Source organism: Bombina bombina, chromosome 5 (assembly GCF_027579735.1).
Source record: "Bombina bombina isolate aBomBom1 chromosome 5, aBomBom1.pri, whole genome shotgun sequence".
Taxonomy (NCBI): Eukaryota; Metazoa; Chordata; class Amphibia; order Anura; family Bombinatoridae; genus Bombina; species Bombina bombina.
Window position 1 is genome coordinate 561940154 of NC_069503.1, and position 15923 is coordinate 561956076.

Here is a 15923-nt window from a genome sequence, read left to right on the forward strand (position 1 = left end):
ATGCATCGATATGTATTCCAAATACAGTGCAGCACTGAGGGGGTGAGTCACTTAAGTATACGATATATAGCATGTTTGGAGCATGTTAATATCTAACTTGTTAAAATTTCACAATGATTAGCCAGTTTTTATTTCAAAATGTGATGTGATGTTCAGTGGGGGCGTAAATATTTCTGAAAAATAAAGGGACACCAAATAATTTACCCTTGAGAATCAGGAATCTGCCATCCCTATCCAGAAAGACTTCTTCCTCTTAAAAATGTATTAACAGGTAAGTGCACCTTGCACAGGAGCAATGGCTATCACTCCTAATGGGAACACAATATATACAAACGTCCACAGCACTTAAAGAGATATAAGACCCAAAACATTTGTTTTGTTTTTCAGACAGAGCATACAATTTTAAAAAAGTTTTCAATTGACTTTTATCAAATTTTCTTAATTCCCATGATACTCATTGTTGAAGAGACACCTAGGTAGGTGTCTGTGGTGCATATTAATAATGTTCTTGTAAAACTGCTGCCATATAGTGAAACGGGCAGGGTCTAAACTTAAGTCTCTGCTTTTCAAAAATGATACAAAGAGAATGAAGAAAAATGTCATGCTTTAACTTTTTTTTTTGCATTTTAATTAGTTTGTTCTGTGCTGAAGGCATTTGTATAGGTTAAACTCAATGGACTTCTATCTACTTTAAAACTCATCTACTATGTTACTATATAAATTACATTTTACAAATAGATTTATTGGGGCATATTTATCAAGGTCTGGAGGACCTGATCCGACACTGCAGATCAGGTCCGCCAGACCTCGCTGAATACGGCGAGCAATACGCTCGCCGTATTCAGCATTGCACCAGCAGCTCACAAGAGCTGCTGGTGCAATGCCGCACCCTGAAGACTCGCGGCCAATCGGCCGCCAGCAGGGGTTGTCAATCAACCCAATCATAGTCGATGGGGTTGATTTCCGGCGATGTCTGTCCGCCTGCTCAGAGCAGGCGGACAGGGTTATGGAGCAGCCAGCGGTCTTTGTGACCGCTGCTTCATAACTTGTGTTTCTGGCGAGTCTGAAGACTCGCCAGAAACACGGCCCTTTAAGCTCCGTACGGAGCTTGATAAATATGGGCCATTGAATCAAAGCCATTAACTAATTTTATAGGATATACTATATATATATATATATATATATATATATATATATATATATATATATATATGGAAAAAAATGTGATTATATTGGTATATTTGAACTTGCCTTAGTAAGATTACAGTTTGTAAAGATATTGATTGATACCAGTTATATTGGGTATTGCAAGCAGAAAAAGCAGAGTCCTCTTTGGATTAAATCAAGTAACAAATACATTCCAAAGAAATTTAAAGAAATGTTTCTTTATTAAAACAGTTAGTAACAAGAACAGAAATTCTATGGAGAGGACAATATTATCAAGAATTTTATAAATATATCGCAAGACTACAGAGTTATATTAATAGTTTTATTTTGGGGCACTGTCAAACCTAGAGTAGAAGATCCTCCTTGTATGGTTCACTAGACAAAGGTGGGTTAGGTGTCCCTAATATTTCCTGTTACTACTAGGCCATTACTATCCAAACGATTTTATATAGGCAAGGAAGCAGTAATTCTTAAAGGGATACTAAACCCAAATGTTTTCTTTCATGATTCAGATAGAGCATGCAATTTTAAGCAACTTTCTAATTTACTCCTATTATCAATTTTTCTTCATTCTCTTGTTATCTTTATTAAAAAGTAGGAATGTGATGTATAGGAGCCGGCCCATTTTTGGTTAAGAACCTGGGTTATGCTTGCTTATTGGTGGGTAAATGTAAGCCTCCAATAAGCAAGCGCTATCCATGGTGCTGAACCTAAAATGGGCTAGCTGCTAAGCTTTACATTCCTGCTTTTAAAATAAAGATAGCAAGAGAACAGAGAAAAATTGATAATAGGAGTAAATTAGAAAGTTGCTTAAAATGTCATGCTCTATCTGAATCATGAAAGAAAACATTTGGGTTCAGTGTCCCTTTAAGCATGGGTCTCAATTGACTACCATATCCTCCAAGGTTGTGGCTTTGTGTTGTGTCACTCTGCAACATACTTTTGATGGCACATAAAAGTGCTTTATACAAGCATATATTTACATCATGAGACTTGTTAGTAAGGAAATATGGAAAATTGTCTTCCCCTAGATCATTACGTACACCAATCTTGTTCAATGTGAACTTCTTAGGGTGGTACACCCAAGGTTGGAATTGCTGAGCTTTACAGATGCAACCCCTGTACATAGTTTAACGGTGAACGACAAAATTAAACCTTGACAAAACCTAGTACACATAGAGGGTGTGGCTTTTGGGTTTTGGTTTAAATATACAATTAAATCAAAGATCTCAAAGGTCCAGATCTCAAAAATCAGTCCATTATGGGAGGAGGTGAAGGTGCTGGGCAAAAACTTATTTGGGGTCTCGTTCTCCATCCAAGCAACCCATGCTATTCTTAATAGTAAACCAAAGAGCTCTTGTAAAGTTAGAACAGTTCTATTCCAGACAGTAATACATAGTGTAAACAAACACATTTAATTGCTAGAGCTTGGAAAACCCCCAAGGTACCCAATAGACAAATGTGGATAAATAAGGTAGAATACATATTGGCTATGGAGGGTTATGGGTATTTTAAGAGTCAAAAAACATAATTTATGCTTACCTGATAAATTAATTTATTTTATGGTATTGAGAGTCCACGATCCACTTCTCCTGGGAATTAGTCTTCCTTACCACTAGGAGGAGGCAAAGGTTCCCAAACAACAAGAGCTCTTTAAAACCCCTCTCATCTTACTGGTAACTCGTATAATGTATAGCCTAGCAAGAAAAAAGTAGGAAAAGTAATAAGAGCGAAAAAAGTGAGCAGGGAAAAAAAGAGGTGCCAAAAAGAAAAAAATAGCAACCACCAGAAAAAAAAAAAACCAGGATGGGATCTCACCACCATGAAACAAATGAATTTATCAGATAAACATAAATTATGTTTTCTTTTATACAGGTGGTGAGAACTCCACGATACATTACTCCTTGAAAATTAATACCCAAGCAGTGAAGTACATGAGTAATGAGGGCAGGACAAGCATGATATATGGTCTAGTTTAATGTATAATATTTTAATTTTTTTCATCTCTTTTTTTTTTAACAATACAAGAAAGAGTTTTTTCTTTTTTTTTTAAAAAAAAAAGTTTGCATGCAAAAAATAAGCAGAAAATGATTGAAACATCAAACAGAAACAAAACCCTGAAACAGCCCAAATGACTTTCCTACCAAAAGCTGCTTCAGAAGAAGCAAACAAATCAAATGGTAGAATTTAGTAAAAGTATGCAAAAGGCAGAATAGTCAGAATAATTTCCATCTTGAAAGTAGGAACTCTGAGAAATGTTTTCAGAGACTTTGAATCCAAAACTGGTCTAAAGGCCCTTTCCTTCTTTGGAGCAATGAAGAGATTTGAATAGAAACCCAACCCTTGTTTCAAAATCAGAATTGTAACAATGACTCCTCATGGATTCCAGATCCAAGACAAATTGAAAAGCTGCTTTTGCTATTATGTAACCATGAGAGACAATATTCAGAACCCAAGGATTCTGAACTGACTGGGACCATAGCTCCTGAAAAAGGTGTAACCTGCTTACTACCAGAATATCTGGATTGGGAGCCGTATACTGACTTGGGTGAGGGAGACGATTTATTAGACTACTTAGATCTGTTTCAATTTGAACTTGGCTTCTGTGCAGAATTGGAATATCATTGTTTCTGGAAGGAGGAAGTCTTCGGTTACTTGTTCTTACAAAAACAAAAATGATTAGGATCTTACTCTTAGATTTCTTGTCTTGGGGAAGAAAAGCTCCCTTACCTCCAAACAACATCTTTCCCTGAAAAGAGAGAGCTAAAAGTCTGGATTTAGAAAATAGAAACTATATCAGCTGACCAGGAATTTAACCACAAAGCCGTTCTAGAAAGGACTGGTTATGACATAATCTTAGAATTAATCTTAATTGTGTCCATAACTGCATCACAAATAAAAGCATAGATTTAATCAGAGCTAAAATATTAAGAAAATCTTTACTAGCAGACTCATCATCTAAAAACTGCTTAGAAATATTATCCAGCCAAACAAAATAAGCCTCAGTCACACAGGCAATGCTAACAGCAGACCTAAAAAGAAAACCTGCTTGCTGAAAAGCTCTTCAAAAGGAGAAGGATTCCAATTTTCTATCCATAGGATCCTAAAATGAAGAACTGTCTTTGAAGGAATGGTAGCATGCCTAGCCAAAGTCTCCCAAAATATTAGAGGATGGCAAAGGATACATCTTCTTAAACCTAGCCGAAGGATTAAAAGGGCTGCCAGGCTTACACCAGGTAGGGACAATATTAGGCACAGGAAAAACCTATGGAGTCAGAAAGTTTAAAAATCAAATCCAACATTTAACAGACTTGCTCTCAGATACCTTAGGATCCTGAAAACCTAAAATACATAATACCGCTTTCAAAAAGGAACAAAGAGGATAAATCAGAATTATGATCAGAAAAAGACTGCTGATCATCAGACAATAACTCTGAGGACAAATCAGATGAACCAGGATCCAGGAAATTATTTAATACAAGCTTGGAGCTAGTAGAAGGTAAATCATAAACTGACCTTTTATGTTTACTTGAAGGAGGAATCACCACCAGCATTTTGGATATAGTGGAGCGTACAAAATCCTTGATCATATAGAAAAATCTGTAGACTTCCTCTGTGTAGAAAAAACAGTAGGGGGCAACCACCTTTAGAAGCAAAAGCAACATTAGTCTGTTTAGAATGCATAATAACATTTAAACAAGGATTGCACAGCTGAGTTGGAGGTAATAACATCATTATTATTACAATATATCCACTTCACATTGATAGGAAAGAGATTTCAGGGACAGATACCGAAGGTTGCATGATTAGTCAAAAAACACAACCATAAGGCTATATTCCCCCAAAAAACTTTTCATCCCGAAGAAGCATTAACCAAAATAAGCAGAGCCGTAAAGGGCTAACTGGACACAAAATTAGAATAATAGTGTGTGGGAGAGTGAGCTTAGAAACTGAAAAAATGAACACACACATAAGCAGCGTAAATTAAATGGACTATAAGCAAGCCAAAAAACCTACACACGAACACCCTATCGGCCAACATGTGCTAACCCGACTAGCCAGTGTGCGTAAAACCACCAAACTGACGTGCACAAGCCCGATGAGCTTATGAGCACAAACTCAATAAGCCAAAGGGCACTAATATACTAAAAGAATAAGCGCACAATTTAAAAATATATATATATTTATATATATTTTATTTATTGGCTTTTGTTTTATTTATAGGGTTATATAACCCTATAAATAATAAAAAGCCAATAAATAGAAAATATATATATAAAATTAATACTGTCCCTAGGCTACATAGTACAAAAAAAAAATAGCCCAACAGGCTTATTATGAGTGCCAGTATAATAAAAGAAAAGAGTACTTATCCATATGCAGCATTCTACTGAAACATAAGATGGAATCCAGTAAAAATCCAAACTATTGCTGAAAAATAACAGCAGAGGACATGGAAAAAGAATATACCAAGGACCCAACAGGAGGAGAGAAAGGACAGGTCCCCTCGACACCTGTGGCAGGCTTGTGACTATTTTAACACGTCCTTACATCAATCAGCAGCACTCTGAGGGGAAAATAGGTCTCAACTCAGTTTGAAAACCCTTACACAGAAGAACATCTGGTGCACCTTCATTCTTCACCTACCTCCAGTGGTCTTCTCTTGGAGACATAATAAACCAGATAGATGTCGACCCTTTCAAGTTCAAGAACTTTACTATACCTGTCCTTTTTCTCTTATTATTTTCAATTTCTTTACTGGAGTAAATTAAAATTGTTATAAATGTTCAAAACCAGTTAAGAGAAAAGCATAAATTGTCAGGGTTTCACCCTGACTTCAGTAGTTATTTGTAGAAATCAAGAAATTTTGAAAGAATGACAATTAAAATTTTGCCTTTTACACCAAGAAAGTGAAACCTTTCAGATCTTATGATACCTTTTTTCACAGCCATTTTTCGAACCTCATTTAAGGTATACTACAGGCCAGTTAGTTTAACTTCAGTAGTAGGGAAATTAATGGAAAGCCTCTTAAAGGAAAGAATTATGACTTACATAAAGACAAACAATTTAGAGGACCAAAATCAGCATGGTTTTACTTCAGGGAGATCATGTCAGACTAATCTAATTGACTTCTTTGATTATGTAACAAAAGTATTAGACAAGGGAGGAGCAGTTGATGTAGCATATCTAGATTTCAGCAAAGCATTTGACACCGTCCCACACAATAAAGTTATTCACAAACTATATCTCCTTGGTCTAGATTCAAAAATTGTGAACTGGGTGGAATGCTGGCTTAAGGACAGAAAACAAAGTGTCTTAGTAAATGGAGTTCATTCAGCAGAGGGGGCTGTTACTAGTGGTGTTCCTCAGGGGTCAGTTCTGGGGCCTGTTTTGTTTAACATATTTATCTGCGATATCAGCAAAGGGCTACAGGGGAAAGTATGTCTCTTTGCAGATGATACAAAAATTTGCAACAGAGTGGATGTTCCAGGGGGGGTAGACAAAATGAGAAGTGATATACAACAATTGGAGGATTGGACAAACGACTGGGATCTAAAGTTTAACACAGCAAAGTGTAAAATAATGCATTTAGGGAAGAAAAATCCAAATGTTAATTACAGACTCAATGACACTTTACTGACTGTTACAGACGAGGAACAGGACTTGGGAATTATTATTTCAGATGATTTAAAACTTAGTAAACAATGTAGTAAGGCAGCGAGTAAGGCTAGCAGAATGCTTGGATGTATTGGTAGAGGTATTTGCAGCAGAAATAGTAAGGTTCTTATGCCACTTTATAGATCATTAGTTAGGCCTCATCTTGAGTATTGTGTGCAGTTCTGGAGGCCATATCTTCAGAAGGATATTAACAAACTTGAATCTGTGCAAAGGAGGGCTACCAAAATGGTACATGGTCTAAAAAATAAAACTTACCAGGATAGGCTCAATGACCTAAATATGTATAGCTTAGAGGAGAGAAGGGAAAGAGGTGATATGATAGCAACTTTCAAGTACATTAAAGGGTTTAGTAAAACTGAGGCTGTGGGTATTTTACATAAAATGGAAAATTCAAGAACAAGGGGTCATGAGCTCAAGCTAAAGGGTAGTAGATTCAGGAGTAATTTGAGGAAGCACTTCTTTACAGAAAGAGTGATTGATTTATGGAATAAACTTCCTCAAGAGGTAGTAGCAACAAACACTGTGGGGGACTTTAAAAATGCATGGGACAAGCATAGGGCTATCCTACGAACTAGATAAGTTTATACTGTTAGGTAAGGTGGGGCAGACTTGCTGGGCCTATGGCTCTTATCTGCCGTCAATATCTATGTTTCTATGTTTCTATGTATTTATCGCTGAATCAGAAAAACCTTGCTGTCTCAAATTATTGCGTTCAATACCCAAGCGTCAAGTTGAGAGACTTGAGATCTTAATGATAAAATGGACCTGGAGACAGAAGGTTGTGACAAAGAGGAAGAGACCACAGAGGAGAACTGGACATCTTTACTATGTACAACTTTAATTTTCTCTGATCTGTTAGGGGAAGAGTCATAGAAACTAAATCTATGATCACGCCTAGAAAAAGTACTCTGGTCTGAGGGGATAGAGAACTCTTCGGAATATTTATTCTCCAACCATGCAGTTGAAGAAATTACAGAAGCCTGTTGGTATGAGAAATTTCAGAAGGTAAAAATCGAGCCTGAATTAAGATATAGCCAAGGTACAGAGCTAGGTACAGAGCTACTGATATGCCTTGAACCCAGATGACTGGAAACAGGGTTAACAGAACAATGTAAAAAATCTTCGAGCTGCGCCAGACCAAATGGAAGAGGAAAAAAGTGATAATGTTTGTCCAGATAAGCAAATCTGAGAAACTGAAAATGTTCTTTGTGAAATGAAATATACAGGTATGTAATCCTTTAATTCTATTAGACACAAATTATCCTTGTTGAGCAAGTGGAAGCATAGTTCTAATTGTTTCCATTTTAAATGTTGGGACTCTGAGAAACTTATTCACGGACTTTAGATCCAGAATGGGCTTGAAATTTCCTTTCTTTGGCACAATGAACAGACTGGACTAAAACCCCTGTTCCTCCAAAGGAACAGGATGGATCACTCCCATGAGTTCTAAATCTTGAATACACTAAAAGAAGGCTTGAGCCTTTACAAAATTCTTTGGAATGTTGGACAGAATAAACCTCTCTCTGCGAGGTGGAGATCTAAATCCTATTCTGTATCCCTGGGGAAAACACTTAATACCCAGGGATCCCGAACAGACTGAGCCCAGACCTTCTGAAATAAGTATATTCTGCCCCCTACCAGAAAAAGATCTGGATTGGGGGACCCACCCTTCATGCAGATTTAGGGCCACACTCAAATCCATATTATTAGTTGCGTGCTATTTAAAATACCCCAAATTTGTTTGCGCAAACTCAAAGTAATTTACTCACCCCATATTTTCTATGGATGGTGTTGAACGGCAATGCCCGCTCGTATTACAAGCTGAAAGTAAATGTGAATTATTACATGACCTGAAAGGCCGGAGGAAATAGTTTCACTAAACTACTCTATTAACTCCAAAACTGCCAAAACCCCCATGCCTTCACTATTAACCCCTAAACCGCTGCAACCCCCACCTCAAAATACCCACTAACATCTAAACCCCCTAACCAGCTAACCCCACCCCTAGGTATGATTTTTTTTTTTTTTAAAGTACTTTATTTTTTAATATAATGCAAGAAAAATAATAGATACAAGTATAAACATTGTGTAAGTCACTTCCCTTCAAAGTGATCACTGCCTGCCCCGGTCATTCTTAACTGTATAGTCGAATAGTGGTAGCAAATCTGGCTGTGCTGTAATCTCTTTGGAAGTATTAGCTGTATGCTGTTCCTGTTTTTCTGGTCACATTCAATCACTCCAGCCTTGTTTGATATGCTTTTTTGATTTGCTCTTGATAAAGGTAATATAATTGCTAAAACACATAGAGCTCTTAACATTGTTTTTAATACATTTCTTAAGCTGTATTATACTAATGTCCTGCTGGCGATTCAGGAATAAAGATAGAATTTCTGCTTTAAACCTTCTGAGTATTTTCCATTAGTGCCACACTCAGTGTTTGATGTTACTGCACTATTTCGGATTATTATCTTTTGGAGGTTGGAGAGATTGAATGTGACCAAAAAAACAGGAATAGTTTACAACTAATACTTCCAAAGAGATAAAGCACCACCAGATTTGCTACCAAGATTATTTTTTTGTGGGTAATTTAGGGGTTGTTAGGTTAGGAGGGTTAGCTAGTTGGGGGGTTAGATGTTATTGGGTATTTTGCTGCGGGGATTGTGGTGGTTTAGGGGTTAATACAGTAGTTGGGTAGATGATTTAGGGGTTAATAGTTTAGTGGGGTATTTTATGTTATGGGAGTGTAGCGGTTTGGGAGTTGTAGTGGGGTAGTTTCCGATATGGGGGTGTGGCAGGTTAGGGGTTAATAGTGTAGTGGGTACTTTGCAATGGGCTATGTGGTGGGTTGGGGTTAATAGTGTAGCGGGTACTTTGCAGTGGGCTGTATGGTAGGTTAGGGTTAATAGAGTAGGGGGTTTATGGCAAATTGGAGTTAGCACATGAGTATGGGTGTTAGGCTTTCTTCCACTTTTCTCTCTCTATTGAAGTCTATTGGGAGTACGTTAACACGGTTGCAATATTGTAACTTATTCTCTTTGCGTGCGTCGGGTTAGTGTGTGAGTGAAAAAATTTTACTTTCAAATTGAAATACACAAGCAAAGAGCAGAAGTTGAGCAGAGTTAGTGTGCAAGTTGGAGTGGTAATTACTGATCCTCTCGTAATCTAGACCTTAGTAGTGGAGGAGGGCTTCTTAGACTGTTTTTGATTTGTTCCAGTTGTAAAAGGGATTCTAGGAGGTTTTGGAAGATTCAGTTTTTTAATAAGAGGAATATCTCTTGTCCCTAGACTGATGAGAAGAATGAAAATAATTAGAAGCTTTACCTTTCCCATTGAATCTTCTGTCCTGAGGAATAAATGCTTCCTTTACCTCCAGTAACTGTTGAGATAGCTTCTAAATCAGGACCAAATAACATCTTACCCTTAAAGATAAGGGTCAAAAGCATAGACTCAGAGACCTTTCCCCTTGAATCTTCTGTCCTGAGGAATAAATGCTTCCTTTACCTCCAGTAACTGTTGAGATAGCTTCTAAATCAGGACCAAATAACATCTTACCCTTAAAGATAAGGATCAAAAGCATAGACTCAGATACAATGTCTGCAGACCAAGGTTTTAGCCATAAGGCTCTTCTAGTCAAAACTGTTTATATTCTTAGCATTAATTCTGATAACATCAACAATTGCATCACAGATAAATGTGTTGGCTGACCTAATCTTATCCAGAGAATGTTGAAAATTCTCATTGAAGGATTTTTCTGAAATTTGACCGAAAAGCTGTCGTACCACAGAGTAGAGGCAGCTGCCACACAGGCAATACTAATGGCCAATCTAAATAACAATACTGCTTGCTGGAAAGTCTTTCTGTGATAAGACTCTAATTTGTGGTCCATTGGATCTTTGAAAGAAGTACTATCTTCAAAGGGAATTAAAGTATGTTCACTAAGGTAGATATAACACCTCTACCTTAGAAATAGTCCCCCAGAGTTCCACATTAGAGGATGGTAAAGGAAACTTCTTTTTAAATTTTGATACAGGGTTATAAGAAATACCTGGCCTTGCCCATTCCTTGTTGATTATTTCAGTAAAAGCATTTTTGAACAGGAGCTTTAGAGGAATTAGGTCTTATGCTTAACCTCTTTTACTCAGCTGGATGATCATCCTGAATTCCTAAGGTACATAATGCCTCTATAAGAAAGGACAGTAGATGTTCCAATTTAAACATGAAAGAAGAAGAATCTGAATCCTGTTCAGAGACAGATTCCTGATCCTCAGTAACAAAGACGTTTAGGTGGATGAGTCTTCAGAGATTTACAATGGGAAGGTAACTCTACAGAAGGATGGGAGTCAGACTTAGACCTTTTACATTTTCTAAACCAGTGGAGTGTACAAAACCCTTAAAACTTGGAGTGGAATCTGATTAACTCCCCTGAATAGAGCAAACAGAGGGAGGACAGATTGCAATAAGAGAACCACACAAGATGTGCAAAGCTGAGCTAGGGGAATAACAGTTACTGATTTGCAAACCACACCCTTAAAATGAGCTATAGTGTCAGGGCATCCATAAACTGTAGAAATAAAATTTAGAGAGTTGGGGACAGTTCCAGGTTGCTCCATATTTTAGACAAAGGAGGGTTAGACAGAAAAACAAGATATGTAAATAATACACCACAGTAAACATGAATATTACAGTGTAGCAAGGAGCCTCAATATCTTCAGTCAAAATACAAAAGGAAATAGTAGTGCATCACTATTGGTTCAGATGTGCAAGAGGCACCTCATTGGTAGAAGATCGTTGTGCCATGTGTGACCTGCGCCGCTGAATTTAGCTTTGTGCAACATCACAGATAAGGGTGAGTTTAACAATGTTTTTACAATGTTGATGAAAGAAACTCCCTTTGATTTTTTTAGTTTTTTAAACACTTGGATTTACCATCTCTAAGTTTTTTTTTACATTTTACTGTCAATGTAAGAAAAATGTGGAACAGTGTAAAGACAAGTGCATAATATGGTTTAGCCTAAGCCACATGTTATCAGACAAACAAATAATAATGTAAAGCATATGTTTAGATAGTAATATTATATGCATTTAACAAAAAATATCTGCATACAAAGCAAATGACATTCATGAGTATACTTGTCTAACAAAAATTATATATTGAAAAATATATATATATCTGCATACAGATTACCTGAAACATCAAAGGAGTGGTGGCTGACGAAAAATTTAGACTTTTTTCTACTTGACTCTCTGGATTATATTTTGACATGAATCCCTTTATAATCACAGTTTTAGCTGTCCCTTGTTCTCCAATTAATAGTACTGCCTAAAAAACAAAAAACATATAAATACATTTTATGATGGAGGGCACCAGGCAGCACATAAAAATAGTACTGGCCCGATATCAGGCTTTACTTAGTGACAACAATTTTGATTTTCTGCTACTTTTAAACAGCAACTATTAGGCAGGGAGATAGGCAGGACTTCAACACAAGAGTAAAAAATCAAATGTCAACTTTTGAATTATATGAAGTGAATTTGAAACATCAATGTCATATCCATATTTTAAGTATAAAAACAGATTATTTAAATGTTAGAAAACTAAAGAGAAAAAAGGAAGTTATAAATGCTGGGATTTATGATAGGTACCAGTAATTTCTATATATATATTGGGCATTCTCCCCTTATGCTAATAAAAAGGTGTTCAAATTCCACTGCAAGTGGCCATTGGCTAGTAACCGTAATCTCCCACAGAAGAAATGTTCACCCCTATTTTATGTTAGGATTATGCAAACTTCCTGACTATATTCCAACAAAAAACAAGGAGGTTCCTGGAGGGCAGGATCCATGTAGGAGGTACACAAAGGGAACATACTTCTCCCCCCACTAAAGCATTGCAGAAAATAAACAAAATATAGATACGTGTGTTTTCATAAACTACAAGAAATACAAGTGGTAAAACTCTACCTTTCCCTGTTTGGCAATTGTCTGGATAAGGAAGTCTGTCCTAACATTATCAACATTTGGCACAAGGATAGATCCATACTCTGGAGTGCTGTCTGGTGGATATATGTACTCCTCCACAGAAGTGTTCCAGTGCATCCAATTCCCTTGTAAAATATTTTTTAAAGTTAATTTCATTAATAACACAAATTAATATCAATCCATTAAAAATATCTATTCCACATTAAAAATTCATTAAAAATATCGATTCCACATTAAAACTCCATTAAAAATATCTATTCCACAAAACTTTTTTATAGCTAATATTAATTTAATGTGCAGTAAATAAGCCTTTAAGATGTGGAAAGGAATCAGACTTATGAATACAAGTTCTTTTTTACTTTAATGGGGAGTAACTGAAAATATGTCAGCATGCTAGAGAAAGCAAAAAGGTGGAAGATAAGATTAAAAACACAACTGTTCAGAATTATGAGTCTCTTGTATTTAAAGGAATATATAAAAAAAAAAAAATATTTTGTGGTTCAGACAGAGCATACCATTTTATAAATGTTTCCAATTTATTTATTATCAAATTTGCTTCCTTGTTGAAGAGATACCTAGGTAGGCATTAGGAGCGCTATATGGCAGGAAATAGTAATGCCATCTAGTTTTCTTTCAAATGGATAACATTCTTGCAAAATTGCTGCCATATAATGCTCCAGTAATGGACAGGCTCCCGAGTTTGCTTTTCAACAAAAGATACCAAGAGAACAAATAACATTTGATAATAAAAGTAAATAAGAATGTTGTTTAAAATTGCATGCTATATCTGACTTATAAAATAAACATTTTGAGTTTCATATATCCCTTGAACTTTATGGCAAAAGTGAAGGAAACAAATAATTCTCATCTCACTAGTTTGCATTTTAAAGAAATATTGTCATGCTACCAGGTAAGTGTTTTTCAGCAGAATTTAATTATGCCAACCATCTTCATTAAAGATATGCAAATCTTTCTTTTTTCTTATAAATAACTTAAATAGTTCAGTCTAATATTTAAAAAGTACCATCACCTTTCCCCATTCTTGATTTCCACATAAAACGTAAATTACATATCAGTTAAAGGGACAGTCTAGTCCAAAATAAACTTTCATGATTCAGATAGAGAATATAATTTTAAACAAGTTTCCAATTTACTTTTATCACTAATTTTGCTTTGTTCTCTTGGTATTCTTAGTTGAAAGCTAAATTTAGGAGGTTCATATGCTAATTTCTAAGCCCTTGAAGGCCGCCTCTTCTCTCAGGGCATTTTGACAGTTTTTCACCTATAGAGGGTGTTAGTTCATGTGTGTCATATAGATAACACTGTGTTCATGCACGTGATGTTCCAGTGAGCCAGCTCTGATTGGCTAAAATGGATGTCTGTCAAAATAACTGAAATAAGAGAGCAGTTTGCAGAGCATAGAGGTAAAAAGTATATTTAAAATTTTATATAACTGTGTTTGTTATGCAAAACTAGGGAATGGGTAATAAAGGGATTATCTATCTTTTTAAACAATAACAATTCTGGTGCAGACTGTCCCTTTAATATTTGTGAATTCTAAGAATTATCAGAATAGATACTTTAGTTGATTTAAGCAAAGAATGAAAGGATGCACAAGTAAGTTCAACAATGACCTTTATTTTATATTTATTAGTCTGTTCCAATACCAACACCAAGTTTACTTTGTTCAGCATTGCAGAGATTAATAAAAAAAAATAATCAAATATACAGTTAATAATAATCTAAACAATCATTGCCATTACATGAGTATTGTAATGCATGTTTTATTTAATTATTTAAACATTTTACTCACCATCAGCAGTAACGTAAAAATCAAACATTGTATCTTCACTCCCTGGCGGAATTTGGGGTAAATCTAAATGCACTGTTTCATGAGCACGCAACCACTGTTCCATTTGTTTTCTGTCATCCAGCTCTAGCAGAGCACCAACACTCCACATCAAAGAAAAAACATATAGTCTCTCTAAGTGAACTGGTGTTATTTCAATGCCTTGTTCCTTAAAAAAAAAAAAAAAAATCACAAGAACATAATAAAAGGTACATTACATATTTAGCAGGAATATTCAGAATAAATGTTTAAGCTTTAGTCCAAAAATATGACATATAAGAACCCATATCGTTTAGATCTCTAATAATTATATAAAGCCCAAACACCAAACCAATATTTTGCGGTAAGATTTCTGAATGTCATAAAACGTGTGTATACTTATTCTAACATTGCCACATAGCTTGTATATCAATTGTATGGTTGGTATTTAAAATGTGTACATAGATTAGAGTAAATTAGAATAAATAAATAAATAAATAAATAAATAAATAAATAAATACTAAAAAAAGTATGGTGACCAGATCTGAGGTAAATTCAAAATAGATCTGAGACAACTCAAAATAAAAATGGTTAATTATTAGACAAGGTTTTGGTTGTAGCATTTCAAAACTTGTATTTTAAGTTAAATAATAAATAAAAGTAACCATTGCTGCTATTATCACTGTTATTAACTAACAACTTCACATGCAACATTGCTGGAAACACACAGGTAACAATATATACCAGACATAATCAACTGTAATTCCTAACACTTGTAACTGGTGATTTTTTCTTTTTTTTTTTTTAGCTAAGAACACTCCATCTACATACGATAAAGTACAATAGTAGTTATTTACCAAAAAAAATCACATAGTAATTTCTCTGTTATTTAACTATCTCTCTCTCTCTGCTATTTAGCCATGTCTCTGCTTTTTAACGCTCTATTGGGTGCTCAATTGCTCTCTCTCTGCAGATCAATCCTGTCTCTGATATTCAACTTTCTCTTTGCTCACAAGCCACACACACCCACTCTCAATCAGACACCACCAAAAAAGGTGCTCAGAATTCTCCTTTTACACATGTCCACCACCACCACAGCATGCAGGGAGATGTAGTTCCCCAGCTGCTAACAGCTGCAGATATTGCATGCCATAGAGCTGCAATTAGGGTTGCCACCTCAGCCATGTTTTCCTGGATACTTATGAGTTACACATGCTGCAGGGTGTGCAGGGAGGAACATGTATTGTGTTTCTGGACAGCACTATTCATA

General features: G+C 35.7%; 1 protein-coding gene across 1 annotated transcript in view; it reads right to left on the bottom strand.

Annotated features, from left to right (window-relative positions):
- The window catches only part of DNAH5 (dynein axonemal heavy chain 5), a 1563391-nt gene that overhangs the window by 323690 nt on the left and 1223778 nt on the right, over positions 1 to 15923 (bottom strand). Inside the window, 3 exon segments of the mRNA XM_053715797.1 lie at positions 12032 to 12166; positions 12808 to 12950; positions 14639 to 14843. Of these exon segments, the coding sequence (XP_053571772.1) occupies positions 12032 to 12166; positions 12808 to 12950; positions 14639 to 14843 (483 nt within the window).